This window comes from Falco punctatus, assembly GCF_963210335.1.
Source record: "Falco punctatus genome assembly, chromosome: 1".
Taxonomy (NCBI): Eukaryota; Metazoa; Chordata; class Aves; order Falconiformes; family Falconidae; genus Falco; species Falco punctatus.
Genome location: NC_137580.1, coordinates 47,421,842 through 47,438,527, shown reverse-complemented (window position 1 = coordinate 47,438,527; position 16,686 = coordinate 47,421,842). Strand labels below are relative to the sequence as shown.

The following is a 16,686-nucleotide window of genomic DNA, read 5'->3' as shown; positions in this document are numbered from 1 at the left end:
GAGGATGGACACAAATGGAAGGGCAAAGGGAAGAGACCATACATCTGAAAATATGCAAAAAACCTAATTTGATGGGAAGCATGGACTCCATCTTGCTAAGCACTGAGGATTCTTGTGAGGTACACAGTCCATTCCAAATATACCTTTTCTGGATGAAGATTCATGGAGGTTCTTTCAAAAAACTGACAAAGAAAATCCAGAAATCTAACTCCACACTAAATGCTCAAACATATATACCTTATTTGGTATGAGTTACCTGAGAATTTGCCACAAAAGGCAAATGCAAATCTAAATATCTGAACGGCAAAGTGAGAGAGGATGACATAGTTCCGGTAAAAGTAGGACTGTGGCATTTTGAATCTAAAACACATGGTCCCCTTGAACAAATGCTGCTCTGTCAACGAACAGATCAATCTGCAGACAACAGTAGCCCTGGTAATAAACAGAAAGTCCATAGTAAAACTGGACAAGCCCATTGGAGGCAAGCCCATTGGTAACAAGCCCTGCAAAAACTCTCACGACTATCTGCAGTAGAAAGCTAGAATTTAAATTGTTTCCAAGATCTTTATTTGATTGGAATTTTTGCATTCACCTTCTGGGTACTTTGATACATCATACATGTATAAAGTACTATAACAAAGCAGTGCTTTTCTAATGTACTTTGGAGAGATGACCAAAAGTAGACAAACAGGTAATAACTAGATGACACCAGTTCCCAAATCATATCTCCTATACAGTAAAGACTACAGCATTACAATTCAATTGCATATTTACATTTGCTCTGCTTTTACTGTTCCGTTAACAAGTTAACAAGTCAGTCACAAGTTAGTTGTTAGGACAACACAGAAATAAGTGCTTACTCTCGCTTACTCCCTGAGCAAGACAGTACGTAACTACTGCATGGACTCGAGCTAAGCAACAAGGTGACAGGAGGTGCAGCCTGGGGACAAACTGTGCCCCAGAACATCAGTACTGATTGGTAATTCTGTGGAGCACAAGCCAAAATGTCTTGTCATGAAATATTACCAATTAAATCTGCTTTCATCTACAAACAGTACTGTGTTTCATTTCTACACACACAAATTGAGAATAGTTAAGCAGCCTGCAGCTATGTCATCTAAGGAAGTGATCTCACCATAATAAACTAAACAAGACTGGGCAGGATGAGTACTTGGATAAGAAATCGCAAAGGTGAGCCAGTTGTTGGTTAAGCCCTCCTGATAATCTAGTGAATCAAAAAACAAGCCAATGCTTTAAAACAGTTAGGATACTCTGTATAGAAAGTGCACTGTGTCCTCAACAAATTCCATCAAGGATATTTACAGTTTATCATTATATCTGAAATCATAATTGCTTTGGGAAAGAAATACGTTGGGTAGGTGTAATTTTTAGCACTAATTCCTAAGTGCATTCTTTCTGTGTGGCTTTATGTGGCATTTTATGTCAGTGGGATGTATTTCAAAAGTGGATCAAATGATTCTGAAAAGTACAATGTGATGACAGACTATACATTTATAACACCTTTTGAACAAGATTCTCAAAACACTGTGCTAACATTAATTGAGTTTAATGAGATTCCTTTTGGCTAACATTATTTTGTAAATGCAGGAACTGTGATATGGAGAAGATAAAAGAGATTTGCCCCAGGTGACACAGCAAGTCATTGGTAGCAACAAGAATTAATAAACACTAATTTGTGAGCCTTTGTTCTCAGAGCATCTTCTTACCTTTTCAAGTATAATTTACCTTGTGTATTTCTCTGAAACAACCACCAGTTTGCTATGTTTGCAAGTGTGTTGCATGGGTTCTTCAGGATGAGGAAAGCCAGATACAGTTACAGATGAAAGTAACTCATGCAGCTATCATCTTATGTTCCACCAATTATTCAAATTTACCAGAAGACAAAATAGATCTTGATCAATATACCTATTCTATGCTCAGGAAACAACCTCTCTACTTCTAATGTTACAGCTTATTATTTGGTTTTTTGTTGTGTAAAGCCTAATAAGTTTACAGTAGATGAATACTGGAGGGTCCTATATTTTTAACGTTTGGAAGCCTATATATTACTGTGTTGACCAATAGCTGCACTGGATGTAAGTAAAATACAGTTATATGTGTTCAAAATGTCATTCTCATACAAACATCTGAAAGTGTTCTCTCTATGGAATTAATTTCAGCTTTTTCCGATTCCCAAGTGTGTATAGTAAAAGATTGATCTTGTCTGAAATTATCCTGAATGATCCTGTGAAAAAATGCGATTCCTGTCAGAATATGTGCTGACTGGCATTACCTCCCCTTTTTGAGAAATCCCTAATGCCCCTAGTCTGCTTCCATGGACATATTTTCCTTGCTTCCTGACACTTAGCTGTAGGTGGGAACCAGTCAAGTTTCTTCAAGGAGAGGAGAAACTGTGTAAGAAAGCTTAAGCATAGGACTTCGTACACAAACAACTTTCAACATGTGTTAGTTCAAGAAATATCATGAATTAAATAAAGAAGTATCTGCAAAAAGCAAGCTTTGCCACTGTGGGTCTATGGTAATAAGGATAGTTACAATGGCCCCTGTTTAAGGGCTAGAGAGGTCAGAAAAAGGATGGTAAGAAGAGAAAGAAATGCTTTTCTTTCTAGAGAGAAGGAAGTAAAGGAACATCAGCCATGTCCTGTTTGAGACATCTCAGGATAAGGATTTAGTTTAAGGTGATACAGACATTTTAGAAAGAAGATAATATTTGATGAAAAGATAAAAAAGCTTTCACCTCCTGAAAGAACAGTGTAATAATATGTACTGAACTTTTCTACTGCCGGGCAGAATATGCATATTTTGCAGATGAAGTCTGATTAATTTATAGTGTTTCAGATATCAGTGCTAGTCCTCTCCAAGGGTCTAATCAAAATGATGTGGAAATGAAAGAAAATATTCCTAGTGACTTCACTGGGTTTTGAATCGGTCTCCAGAACTCAGTTCTCTTTTGCTCTGAAGTCAGCGAAAATGCTTCCAGCAATTTCAATGGGGGAAAAAAAATTGGGATCTTAGGATATAAGTACAAAATCGACCTGCTTCTACTAGTCACAGTCTATGTTGCAGTTACAAGGTAGTATTTTCATCTTCAAGTGATAATGCTGACCATCTTGAAGAGTTATCATTATTTTCCCTTGTACTTAATATTCAATCACATGAGCGGGACATTGCAGAAAAATCAGACTCCATCCTTTCCTTAGAAAGATCCTACGCTACACTTATGTCAGTAACTAATATAAAAATTAGACTTGCACAGTTTAGTAGGATTTTTTCCACCACTTGCATCAAAATAATCTTCCATTTCATTATTTTCATATTTAAAACCACATCTATGACTTTTGACATTTGGGGATTTTACTCACAGTTGAGTGGGCATGTGTGAGACACAGCTGAACCAACACAAATGAGAACTATGAAGAGTCATGCCAAATTACACCATGTTCTTGCAAAACGGAAAGCTCATAAACAGGTTCATCTTGCTATCAACATGAGAGGGATAAAGGAGTAAAACAGTGAATTTGGGGTGGCAGTTCTGATTTTGCAGAAATAAGGTTTTCAGTAGATGGGATGTATAAAGGTCAGTATGATGGTTCTGATCCTGCAACTCCAATTGAAATAAGTAATTCCACTGAAAGTAAGGTGAATTATTTGCATAGAGAAAGGCACAAACATTGCATGGTAACTTCTGTGTTAAAATCTGTCTCTTATTATCATAGCAAAAGCTTGATTCTAACAGTCACAAGGAAGAAAAGATGCCTGGGATGCTTCAATTAGATACAAAACTTAATCTTTTTTCAAAAATGAACAGCTGCAGTCCATTTCTGTAAATGGTCTAATGAAATGATATCCTTATGTACAATGTACACTGCATCAAGGATCACTCTGGACATGGATCATTTTTGATAGATTTATTTGAAGAATACTTAATAAAAAGATGGGGGGGTTAGCACACAAGAATGAAGATATAACCTGGAGGGCACCAGTCTGAGGAAAGGTCTATTAAACCGCATTTAGGAGAAGTAGTTTGGGCATTCAAATGAAGAACAGAAGTACAGATGTAAATTTGAATGTGAATACCAATACCTTAAAGAACTGAGATAGACATAAAGAATTATTTTAAGTTAACGTGCTATTCAGGATAATTCAAATTGAATTCTGTTGTAATAACAAGCTCACAACATTGAAGAAAAAATATTTATTTGCACTTGTTTTTAGGAGGTCTGAGGGACATAATATGATTCTTCATGATTGAAGGTGAAGGTTTGTTTATCGCAACTAGGAATAACCCATCATGTTAATAATAAAACTACATTCTTACTGAAAATATTTGCAGTGAAAAACAAGTCCAATATTATGTTATAAACATCATAACTTAAAATACAATAAACATGAAGACTGTAAATAACTGAATTACAACTCAAAGTGTAGTTTTCTTCCTGGAAGACAATCAAATCTGATTATTCACTGCGTGCAACAAATAGAAATTCTTTTTATGATATAAAATTCACATGTTGCAGAAATAAAATGAATGGAGTTTAACAAAGAATCACCTCTATACTAATTTTGATCACATTCTAATTAGAGGAAACCATGTTATTTATCTCCCACTATTCAAGCATTAAAAATCCTTACCATATTTCATTTGTATTTCTCTAAAACTAGGATGGTAATAGCCAGTGAATTTTGCTAACTCCGCTTTTATACAGAAGCCTGAACTAGGAATTGGAAGATAGGAACTAAGACTGGAGCTTATCTTTCTCTCTTGCTTCCTGAGTGGCCTTGCACAGATTATGTTCTCTCTTGATGCCTTGGTTCTAAACACTACTAACTACCTGGCACTCCAGCAATTTAGTTATACATTTCCATCACACCAAAAGATGATTCTATTTTTATATATACAGTGGTTCAGACAGACCTGAACTGTCAAAGTAATGGTCTAATATCTGCTCTTTAAAATTCACTTTCTATTCCTTTAGAACTAATTTTCTGATTCCCTATTTGTATATTGAAATACTGAGTGGCTGCAAAGTGCAATAAGTGAAAAAGAAAAATGTAACCTAACAGTTATTGGATATGTTATCTGCTTGATCTGCCTCAATTACAAAAGTGCAGAGAAAGATGGGTACTTTTTCAAAGCAGTACACAGGGATTAGATGTGTGACCACTGTTACTGTAAAGGGACTGTGTAAAGCTAAATCTCACATACAGCTAGAAAACCATAACTCTTGATAACAGTATCTAATGCCATCGTTTCTCTATAAATAAAGATGGCCAACTACTTATCTCATCTACACCAATATGTGTACAGAGTAATGCTTCTGACTTTGGGCAATGACTCTGGAATATACTTGGAAACAGACTGCACACCAAATGTTTTCCAAACAGATTTCTATCTCAAAGCTTGCAACAAGATTTCCTATAATGAGAGAACATGTTGAGATGGAAACATTGATATTTAAGTAAAATTATAAAGCTGCAATAAGAATTAAAAATAATAATCAAGAAGTTGCTTCTGCTTCTGTTAAGTTAATGGATACCCTCCCATACTAATCAAGAGGAACAAGATGAGAGTAGCTCACGTGGTCTGATAAAATAAACTGATATTTAATAGAAAGTTGTCAAATCTTCCATTTTTTTAACTAGCTATTTGGAAATACTAAGCAGTTGCAAATCAAATTCAAGGAAACAGCTAGGGATGTATTTGCAAAGTGGCACACAGGGGCCATGCAGTGACTTACAAATTTGGCCTTTTGGTTTTCTTATGAAAATCCATGCACATTTTGCCAAGTGAAAAATATCCATTTGCATATGTTTTGTGTGAGTTTATACTGTAGCAGTAATCTTCCCTGAAGATTCTGTGTGCCTTTACCATGCCCAGCCCAGGGCAAGCAGATCTTTCACTACAATACAGGATGAGACTGGGACAAGCCACGCTGGGTCAGTCTGGGAGCTCAAACTGATAGAAAAGAATCTGTCTTACCTATCTTCTCTGTGACATGTGCCTCCTGTGGGCTTCAGCTTGAAGAGAGAGATTTCTGATTTGATTTAGGTACAGTAAAGACTGGAACTGAACATGCAAGAACTTTGCAGTGAGCAGAACAAAACCAAGAGGCAAGCTGGACTTGCTGGACAGTGACAATAGTACTGGAATCAACTTGAAGAGATGGAGCTAGGACAGGTTAAACCTGGGAAAGTAAGTTTGAGGGCAAGAGTAAGAGTATTCCAGAGCTCTACAGTACGGCCATTTCCCAACCACTGTGGACTGATAACATAAACACTTCTACACAGCCTTTATGAAAGAGCAAAATATACTCTTATTATTTTGCACAATAACATATTCTGGGTTTTGTGTTAATTATTTTTCTAACCTTACATGTAAGTAAAATTAGAGCATCTAGAAACTAAGAAGAAAATCTGAAGAGTTAATACACAAATCTCTGGATTGTGTCACCTTTGCAGCAGCATAGTGAAACCAACAGAAATGTTGTGTTGGATTTTGAGCAAAGCATTCAACAAAGACCAATTCTACACTTAGTAAAAGATCTAATATGGAAATCTACCAGTAACTTCTTGCTATAATTTGCAAAGCAAGTATATTTTCACACTATGGCTTTGACCTTTTGGATTTTATGCCTCTTTCTTTATATATTCATATTGTAAAGCCTTTAATTTTAACCTATTTGCTTGCCTGCTTTCACTTATTTTCCTGTGCCTCACTTCACCAGCCATTTTTACTGCTTTAATTTGCAAGGGTTCCCACAAGAATGGTCTTATGTCCCTGCTAGACAGCTGACAGGAATATTTGGATCAAGACAGAATGTGCCCTCCAGACTTACTCCCTTAGCACTAAATCCAACTTCCTCTCATAACATATTCACATTTATCATGTACGCAAATAAGAACCCTAAACTGCAGTCTAAAATGCTGGCCTCTCTCTGTGACATTTCCTTGCTGTTGTTGTCAGCCTAATTTCAGCGATGTTAAAACAAAACTTCCGCGCTCTCATGCTACTTCTTTCCTCAATTATTGGTACTATTGTCACCCTGCCTGTCAGTCAAGCCCATGACTTCAGAGGTCCTTTTTCATGTAGACTACTCTCCAACCAGTTTATGTGCACATCTTCACTCTTTTGTTAACAGTAGGTTTCAAGTAGTATTTTTCTATCACTTCATAGCTAAAAATCTAAGGTAGTGCCTGAAAATTCTCTATTTTATTGTAATAAACATCTCTTTCCTGGGTTTAACTAATCCAGTCCTTCTCTAGCAAATCAACTCTCTGGAATGCTATTGTTAAGACTGTTCTGCTAGTCCATTGTTTTGACCAGTTTTGACTCCACCTAGCATCTCATGGTTGATTCTAGCACATAAAATGAAAGCTACCTGTCTTTGCTATCAAGACGCTTCACAACTTGGTTCCATTCTACCTATTATCTCTTATTCTTCACTGATGTCATCCCCCATTTCTGATCAGCCAAGGATGCCCCTCTCCTCATTTCATTTCTTAGATTTCCAAACAAGTCATTTTATTTACTTTTGTTGAGCTCCTACAAACATTTATATTGCTTTTGGAAACCTACTTCATTCTGACAGAAGTTTTCCTCTGTAAAATGTCTTTTGCTATCTGTTCCTTGCAGTTGAAGTGAGAATATGTGGCTGTCAGAAGTACTTATCTCCAGAATCTGGCACTTGACAATACTGGCATCCACAGGGGCTCTTGTAGCTCAGCAGAGACACTACTGGGGTGCTGAACAAACTTGAACACATTCTGGAATGACCTGTGTGTGCTGTCTTTTTATTTTGTGATAAATAATCTAGCTCAAAAATGTTTGTTTCACCAGGAACAACCACAAACAGCTGGACAATAGCCTAACAAGCATATTTTATGTAGGTCATCAACAAGTTATCAAAGAGTTAGACAACACACCTCAGATATCATATTAGAAGGACATAAGGACTGTATACCATCCAAATACAATAAAGATATATAATATCAATGAAACGTACAGTGTTGATAATTAATGGAATCTGACTGTACTTTTAGGGGATGGAAAACTAATTAACCAATTAGAAAAGTCTAATAGAATAGGAGATAGTAACTTGTAGAAAAGTCAAGTCTGGTATACTGCATACTCAAGTAAGTAAATAAATACAAAGAGAGATGTGTCCTGCAATTATTTAGATTTGTGCTCTTGGTATCTGACCCTCCTGATTTTTGTCTGGTCATTCGTACACAGCACAAGGTTTGCTATCTGTCATGCTGCTAGCATAAGACCTACAGGCTTAAATTTAGTCTGTCATTTAAAGTGATGGCATTAATCAGGATACAAACTGGAGGAAGTTTCTGCATGGGTCAGTTAATATTGTCTAACTGGTAAGTTGCCAAGCCTGGAAATGATGTGTAGAAAAATTCTACAACATTTTTACTATCATATGCCTATTATGAAACAGAAAAGAAAGAAATGAAGTGTATTTTCCATGATGAATTATAATCACCCATTTGGTACTAAAACAAAGCTGAATTTTATATAAACATAGATCTTACATTTTACTTTCTTGGATAAATTCACAGTAAAAATATTATGTAGTAACTGAGCTGAAACTATCCCAGAGAAAGATTTCTGCCCTACCTTTGGCATAAGCTATCCCCCCAGCTCTTCCCCTTTTGAAAGGGTTTATTACGAAACTTAAGATTCGTGTTTCTCTAATGGAGTTACTGCTACTTTTATCTTTGTATCACCTTCCCTGGGCTAGGAAGGACAATGATCTGAACATTAATTTTTTACATGTATTTATTTTGGCAGCAGTGGTAGCTGAATTTACCTGCTCTCTGCCCAGTGAAAAATGATTATTTTGAAACTGGATCATTTCCCTGATGTAATTCAGCATATGAACACACAATGTTATGCCAGTACTACAAGGCAGATGGACAGTCGCAGAAATTAGGGGCCTGAGTGGAAACTGTTTAAGAAAGCAAGCACCCAAGAAATGTGTATGGATCCACTGACTCAGCCTCTGATTTTCATATCACACCTCCACAGTTTTATATTCTTGTAGTTATTTGTGTTTATGCAAAATCAATGTAAAGGACCATCTAACTGGAATAGCAGCGATTTGCACTTTATTGTCAGAAGTGGAAATGAGCACTGGAGCCTCATGTCAGTGTGGAATCAGGGCTCCAACAATGTAGTTTGATAATACATGGCATGCACAGACAATAGCAGTCTAAACAATATTACTGTCTTCCCTTAGTGATTTTCTAAAGCTGATTCAGTCGGGTGGCTGCATCAGCACAAGTCAGGGTGGCACCGAGGACAATGAGATAGGAAAAGGTAACAGACTATGATCAGGAAAGGACAGGAACTGCTTCAGCTGGTATAGCTGCATACTGAGAAATCTTGGTCTGGTTTCTTGGCAGTATTAGACTAAAATCAGGTAGTCAATTTACTGTCACTTGCTTCTATCCCACTGTTCTGATGGTCACTTACGTCCTCACGGCAAGAATACCTGATGCTGAGAGTCAGCATCTGAACTGCATTCATACATAGAAATGGGTGGTGCTGACAGAAACTTCTATTTGGAAGGAGGAAAGGAGATAGGAAATTACAAAACAGCTTAGAAGAGGAAGAGAAGCTTGCCCTATCACTGTCAGATCCATTTTAGAAGGTTGTTGCTTTCCCATTTTTTGTTGCTATCCAGGTAGTTTTTCAGACACTCTGATCTTTACTTCCTTGTTTTGTGGTGATAACCATAAGAAATTTGGACTTTAATCACAAATGAAAAATGTCACTGTAAGAAAAATCTATGCAAGTTACAACAACATATTAGAAAACAGCTGTCTTTATATTTAAAATAACAGTTTAAAATGAAGTAAACTATGTAAGGTAAACTGAAACTTAATATACCTGCAGCATCTTGGCCGATTCATTCAAGAAATCCTCCATGCTCTGATTTTCAGGGTTAAATTTGTTAAGCTGTTGGACTATTATTGCGATATGTTTTCCATGGCTGACCATCTTCACCATGGAGAATCCTATAAATATAGTAAATCATTAATTTTTCATGCCTCCTTCAGTTGTAGCATAATGTATGTTGATAGGCTCATAGAGAAGATATACTGCAGTAATGTAGAAGAGAACATCTAGGTCAAGCTTTCAAAATCACAGTTACTCAGAACAGCTAACAGGAGAAATGAAAATACAATAAAAACAACAATAAAATAGAAGACATAATTACATATTTCTTATTCTGGAAATGTCTCAAAAAATCCTTAGAATGATACCTAAAATGGTTTCTGTATCAGGTTATCTGATGAAATACAAAGATGATACTAGAGAAAAGCATGAATGTTTGCATGTATGCTGTACAGGTCCTATTTAATATATTGCTCTTCCCAGTGACATGCAACTGAAAGAAAAATTTTAGTCTTAAATCTTATCACATGTTGCTATTAACAGCCTATTTTTCCAAAACAACAAAAAAATAGGTACACAGAGGAATTCTAAGGCAGCAATGAGACAGTGTTGGTCAGCAAGGTGGGCAACGCATCAGTAGTCTAGGTTTCTGAAGGCACAGCAGTTGGGTACTTCTTAGGTTTGACGCTTTTTTTGTGAAATGATTGGATTACATCTATCTCAAATGATGTCTTACTCGTATGTGTCAGAGTTTGTAGAACTGGCTGTGTTGATTTTAATGTTCACATGGCAAGAAATATAAAGCATTTGTTTATACACATGCACGTGTTGTTGTGTATGAAAGACAAATGATAGTAAAGATCAGGGCTGAAAGTCAGCAATCTGTTTTAGCCAAGGGAAAAAATGTATACAGAAGTAATTTTCCATGGTGAAAATAAAAATACATTTTTGAAAATCGTTCTTGTATTTTATATATCATAATATTTTGATGTTAGAAAAGAATGCTTCATCAAGATGATTCATTCCCACTGTGGTAAAGATAATTCATTTCTTGTTTTAAAAGGATATCACAACATTTCCAGACATGGTGGTTTTGTACTCTGCCTGTCAGCACTACCATACACCATAATAACTGCTGAAACAACACTTCTAATTACTAATCTCAAACCACTGAAAAAAAAGTTTGTCTGTGATTATGGTCAATACAGGCATTTAGTTACCTGGTATAATCAAGACAAAATGTCCAATTAAAAAAAAAGTCCAGAAAAACAGGGCTGGATCATGACAAGGAATGGCAAATAAAAAGAGGTGCTACTGTGTCTCTGTCACAGGGGGAATCACTGTTTCTCCACTCCTCTGAGAATCATGATCTGTTTCTCTGTACCTGTCAAGGTTCTTACACTCACAAGGGATTTTGGATAAGGGAGAAAGAAATACCTCCATATTCATTCAGGCTGAGTCATAATTCAGGGTCCAGCAGCTCTACCAGTGACAAATATTTTTTCTTCTGGCACAGCAGAAATAAGTTTGAGCTCTCACGCTCCATACATGCTGATATTCACTCTTCCCCTCCACATAACCATTAAACCCAAAATCTGGAATATGAAGACTAAGACATATAGTAACACCTCGAGAACTCTGGACATACAGCGGTTCTTAATAGAAAGAACTTCATTTGTGATTGTATTTAAAGAAACTGCTGTTATTATCATTGTTTTAAAACATACACATCAGAAATAAAATGCTTTGTGTTATGACAATCGCCCTTATTTCCACACAGCCATTTAGAATATTCTAATTGTTAGGTATACAAAGGATATAAATTTATACTATGTACAAAATGGTAGAAAATTTCTTCCATTATCCGATGCAGAATTTCAGTGAAAGGAGGTAAGAACCTGACTCTCATTATACAATGGAGCCTGGAAATATTTTGAAAGCAGTTAGGAAGGATAAAGCTGTCCACAATTTTAGGGACTGGTTTCAATGGCCTGAAAGATTTCTTCAGGTTTTCCATTTGCTCCTGTGTTCCTAATCTAGAAAGACTGTGACTGCATTTTCTCTGACAAAAGCTGTCCTTAAAAAGAGGGCTGAACTAAGCCTCCCTGCAAAATTCATACAGATCAAGTAGTTACTCCTCAAGATGGAATAGGTGTTTCTCTCAACTGTGTGCTAGAAAAAGAGCCACAGAATACACAGCACAATTGTCCCAGTGGTTACATCCTGCCATTTTCATTTACTCGGACTTCTCTGCATCGCTGACTGTCACCTGAGTGTAGCAGAGAACAGTTTGGGGCACAGGTCCCCTTTTCAGCAGATTCCTCCCTTAAGGCAGCAAAGTGTCAGATGGAAAAGATTCACCCTGAGCAGCTATGGCCTGGACCCGAAGTTTATTTCTAATTTGCATATATTTCAGTGTTTTGCATACCTACTACAAGTATTTTCCTTGACACTATTTCTTTACCTAGCATCTTGTGGGACTTTACAGTTAAATATCCATTGTATGAAACCTTCTGGAAATAAGTTGTATTATATTCACGAGATAGCTAAGCCAAAGGAGACCAAGGCTGGCTACATGCCCAAAAGCACAAGAGTGAGTGACAGTGCTGGGAGCAAAGCCCAGCAATCCTGTCCACTGTGTAACACGGGCCCCGCTGATCTTTTGTATTTATAAACACGTCATAAACGAGTGAAGTAGTTGTAAGCCTGCCCGGGGGCCCTGGCACTTCACACATCAAGCATTTTACCCGTTTCTGTTGTCTCAGGTGCCACGTACGGCTACAGCTGCCCAGCAGACGCCCGCGAGGCCTATGGGGGCAACACCCCGGGCCCCTGGGCGGGCGCCGCCGCTGCCTGAGGTAAATGCGCGGGCGCGCAGCGGCCCCTGCCCCCACGGGCGACCCCTCAGCACGGCGCTGCCCGGTCCCGTACCTGGCTGGCCCCGCCAGTCCGGGCGGCCCTCTGCGTGCCCGCCGGAGCTTGGCTCTCCCCGATCAGCGTGGCGGGAGCGGCGGCGCGGACCCCCAGGCCGCAGAGACCCCGGCGCGGCCGGCGGCGGCTCGGCCCGACGCCGTTGCCAAGGGGCGCAGGGGCTGCCGGGAGCTGTAGTTCTCCTTCGCTGCCGCCTCCGCGCCGCAGAACGGCCCGACCCAGCAGCAAAGAACTACCCGGGCTGAAAAGAAGATGGCGGCGATTGTTTGGCGCCGTTGCCAAGCAAGTCGTTCCGCCCTCCCCTAGCGACGTTTTGTGCTCACAGGCGGCGAGGAATCAATCAGCCGGCTGTCAGGCGACCGGGTAGGGCAGGCTGTCACGGGCAGGGGCTTGCGGTCCTGGGCCGGGCGCGCCCCGCGAAGCAGACTACAAGCCCCGGCACCCACCGGGCAGCGGCGCCTGGCCCCGCCCCTCCAGCTGCGAGGCGTGGCATGCCAGGGCACGTCGTCTCTCCGCCCCCTTCGCGTGTTACGCAAATGAGCAGCCGGGCGGGCGGGGACAGCCTGCCGAGGGGCCGTCCTTGGCCGCCATCGGATTGGCTGCCGGCGCGGGAGCCAGCCGGGAGGGTTCGCGTGGGCCCGACCCCCGGCCCCTGCGCATGCGCCAGGGGCGCCGCTGCCGGCCGCGCAATGTTTTGGGGGCTGTCAGCCGGGCGCGCAGCCTGCGGTGCCGGCGGCTGGTCCCTGCGCTGAGGGGAGCGCGCGGCGCCCGCGCTCCGCAGCGGCCGGCGGCCTCTGCCCTGAGGGACAGGAGAAGGAGGCGGCGGGGGCGGCGATCCGGCGGAGCCTCCCGGCGAGGGGCAGGGCTCGCCCCGGTCCCCGGAGCGGCGCGGGCGGGGAGCCGGCAGCCCCTGTGGCAACGGCAGGCGGCGGCGGCGTGGCAGCGGCCGCGGTGATGATGAACAGGTTCAGAAAGTGGCTCTACAAACCCAAGGTAAGTTGTGAGGAGCCGCCGGCGGGGGTGGCCGCAGCTGCCCCGGCGGCGCCTCCGCTCGCCTCACGCCGGGGTCACCCTCACCCCGCGGCGGGGAAGTTGAGCCGCGGATCCCGGCGCGCAGCCGCGGCGCTGGCGGGCGCGGGGCCGTTTCGCGCCGGTGCCTCAGCCGGGAGCCGCCGCGGCGCTGGGTCCGTTTGCCTTCGGACGGGTCCCGCCGGACGCGGTGTGTGGCGGCTCCGCGGGGGGGTGGGTGGGCGGGAGGGGCCGGGCCGTGCGGGGCGGCGGAGCGGGCCGGCAGCTCGCAGCCCTTGCGCGGAGCCGCTCGCCCGCTGCGGCGGGAGAGATGACAAAGCAGAGCGTGTGCCGTGGTGCTGCTTGGACCTGGCGAGAGCACGGCCCGAGGCGGGGGCAGGGGTGCTCCCCGGGCCCGTGGCGTTCCCGGGGGCCGCCGGCAGCGGGGGCCGCGGAGCTGCCCGTGTGCGCGGGGGCGGCCCCGCCGGAGCTCGGTGCGGGCAGCCTCCTTCGGCCAAACCCGGGAGGCTGCGGTCTGCGCGGCGCCCGGACCCGCGGAGAGCCGGATCAGTTGCACCGGTTCTGCTATTAATGCTACCTGCCTGCACCTGAGAACTTTTTTTTAAGTTAAAAAAATCGTTGAGTGGTGCTGTGTAACTGTGTTCATTTTCGGCCGTTTTCTTCTCGCTTTGGAATCGTTGGAAGGGATCCAAGGATCATAGCTTGCTTTGTAATGAAGTTATCATCTTCTGGCACGAGTTAAGTAACAACTGCCTGGAGAGCGATCTCGTCTCGCGTGTGATGTTCGGATCGTACAGGGAGGGCATTACTGGTTGTGAACACCTATAACAGTCTTTTTTTGTCCAGGCTTTGCAGCAGTCAGTATAGTTGTTCGCTTTATGAAGAACTTTATTTGTATCCCTCTGTCACTACCACCACTGTTTTAATGTTTTAATTTCATTAATAGTGTTAAGCCTATGTTTTGTAAACCACCTTCTGCGCGCAGTCCTTTTGCCTGAATTACAGCCAGTATACATGAGTACTTAAAAAAAAAAAAAAGCCGAGGTGATACTGCATAATATAAGTTCAGGTTGTGCTGGTTTTATGGATTTTCTGTGTAGTCATAACCCGAGTGAGTACTGTTGAAGAACACATACTTGTCTGCTATTGCTGCTGATAACTGAAAGGAAAATAATTTAGAGATTAAGTAACTGAAAACACAGTAACAGATTACAGTTAGTTTTCAATCAACTTTGTTAGTTGTTTATGTTTTCTATCAAGGAACAACTAAGAGAGAAACAGTTAAGAAAAAGAAATTCTGGTGATCTTAAATGCAGAAGAAACAATTGTAAATATAGTTTTTGTCACTTTTAAAATAAAAACTAATTAGACTTCACAAATTCTTTATTAGAAAGAAAATTAATGTGAAATCTAATTAGTTTTTAATTTTTATTTTGTCTTTAGGATAAAAGTTGTAGCACACAACAAAGGAGCAGTATATTAATAAGTATGTTCAGCATCTAATGTCTGTATTAAACAGTGTATGCTCATATTTCTGTGGGACTCTTCTGTGGCAAAGGAACTTTCCAAGCCTGTTGCATGACACTGGGCCTCATAAATCAGTAACATCTATTGCTGTTAGTTTAAAACCAACACCGTGCCCTTTTTTGTTGTATATCTAATATTTTCTTTGCAAATGGTTTTTGTTTCAGTAGCTTTCTACATAATTTTGTACTTGTATTCAGAGCAGGCTATTGACGAATTGTAATAGCATACATTCTTTCAGAAACAAGCATTTTTCCTGATGGGCCTATTGAGTTGCTATGGATAATATAATTAAATACGCAAGAGTTTGAATAGCTCTTTTTTGGTAGAAAATAAGTTGGAGGAGCTCACATTTAGAGACTGTCCCTTTCCCAATTATACTACTTGCTTTCCTATTTTGTCAAGGAATCCTTAGGATTCCTTCCCATAAGTTTATTGGGTTCCACAGACTATTTTGAAATGCTTTTACATATAATTTATTTTGAAGATGACTTGTTTTGAATACATATTCTAGTGGGGGCTATCACCACTACTGACTTCTGTTGCTTAATTATAATTCTCTGTTAGGTACCTGATTGCCAGGTAGATCTTATCAGTTAGGTTTTGCTACTAGCAATGATGGGGAATGCTTCTTCTGAAGTATTCCAGATCTTAATATCATATAATAGGACTTCTCATGGCAGCATATTTTGATGGTACTGGGCATTTGGCCTGCCTACAGCTTTTATTGCTGTTCAGACATACTCCTGAAGGCAGGGGAGATGACATCAGAGTGCAGCAAATTCACAGTACAGCCTGTTCAGAAACCTGAATGTATGGTTTAGCTTAATCCCAGGGTATCAATTTCATAATTCTCCCCCCCCCCCCCCCAAAAAAAAAAAAAAAGAAACAAACAAACAAAAAACCCACAAACCACCAACCTCAAAATATGTGAATTCATTCAGCTGAATGGAATAGAATCAAATTGCATAACAAGATGGAATCACAAAGCTATCAGGATAGTCATCAAGTCACACTAAGATGCAGGGACCTGCATCTAGGTAGGAATATTTACTTAGGAACTGCTGCATCTCTGAAAAAAACAAGGATGGGAGAGAAAATGTGGGTGTAGGAAGTGGAAAGTCTTGACTAATGTGAGCATGTCACGAGAACAGCATGACTTTCCTAGATCGTTGTGCAGTCAATGCTCTTCCTGTCCAGCCTTACTCTTCAGATATGCTGATATACCAGATTTTAATGAAACAGATTGAATGCCGATGGTAAAGGTAACC

The 16,686-nt window shown here is 40.9% G+C and overlaps 2 protein-coding genes across 13 annotated transcripts in view; one reads left to right on the top strand and one right to left on the bottom strand.

Annotated features, from left to right (window-relative positions):
• The window catches only part of CFAP99 (cilia and flagella associated protein 99), a 66,491-nt gene extending 53,146 nt beyond the window's left edge, over window positions 1-13,345 (bottom strand). For 2 of the 7 annotated variants that reach the window (XR_013931852.1, XM_080410578.1), the window contains exons 1-2: window positions 12,863-13,177; window positions 9,923-10,050 (exon numbers count right to left, since the gene is read on the bottom strand). Coding sequence is in view for 4 of the 7 variants with exons in the window: in XM_080410578.1 (XP_080266704.1) it covers window positions 9,923-10,042 (120 nt within the window). In the remaining 3 variants the exon portion in view is untranslated. The other 5 variants (XM_080410573.1, XM_080410575.1, XM_080410574.1 and 2 more) reach the window with 5 other exon arrangements.
• A 175-nt stretch (window positions 13,346-13,520) lies between these two features.
• ZFYVE28 (zinc finger FYVE-type containing 28) overlaps window positions 13,521-16,686 on the top strand; it is a 165,199-nt gene continuing 162,033 nt past the window's right edge. For 2 of the 6 annotated variants that reach the window (XM_080410365.1, XM_080410362.1), the window contains exon 1: window positions 13,525-13,855. In XM_080410365.1, the coding sequence (XP_080266491.1) occupies window positions 13,817-13,855 (39 nt within the window). In that variant the 5' untranslated portion in view covers window positions 13,525-13,816. The other 4 variants (XM_080410368.1, XM_080410366.1, XM_080410363.1 and 1 more) reach the window with 4 other exon arrangements.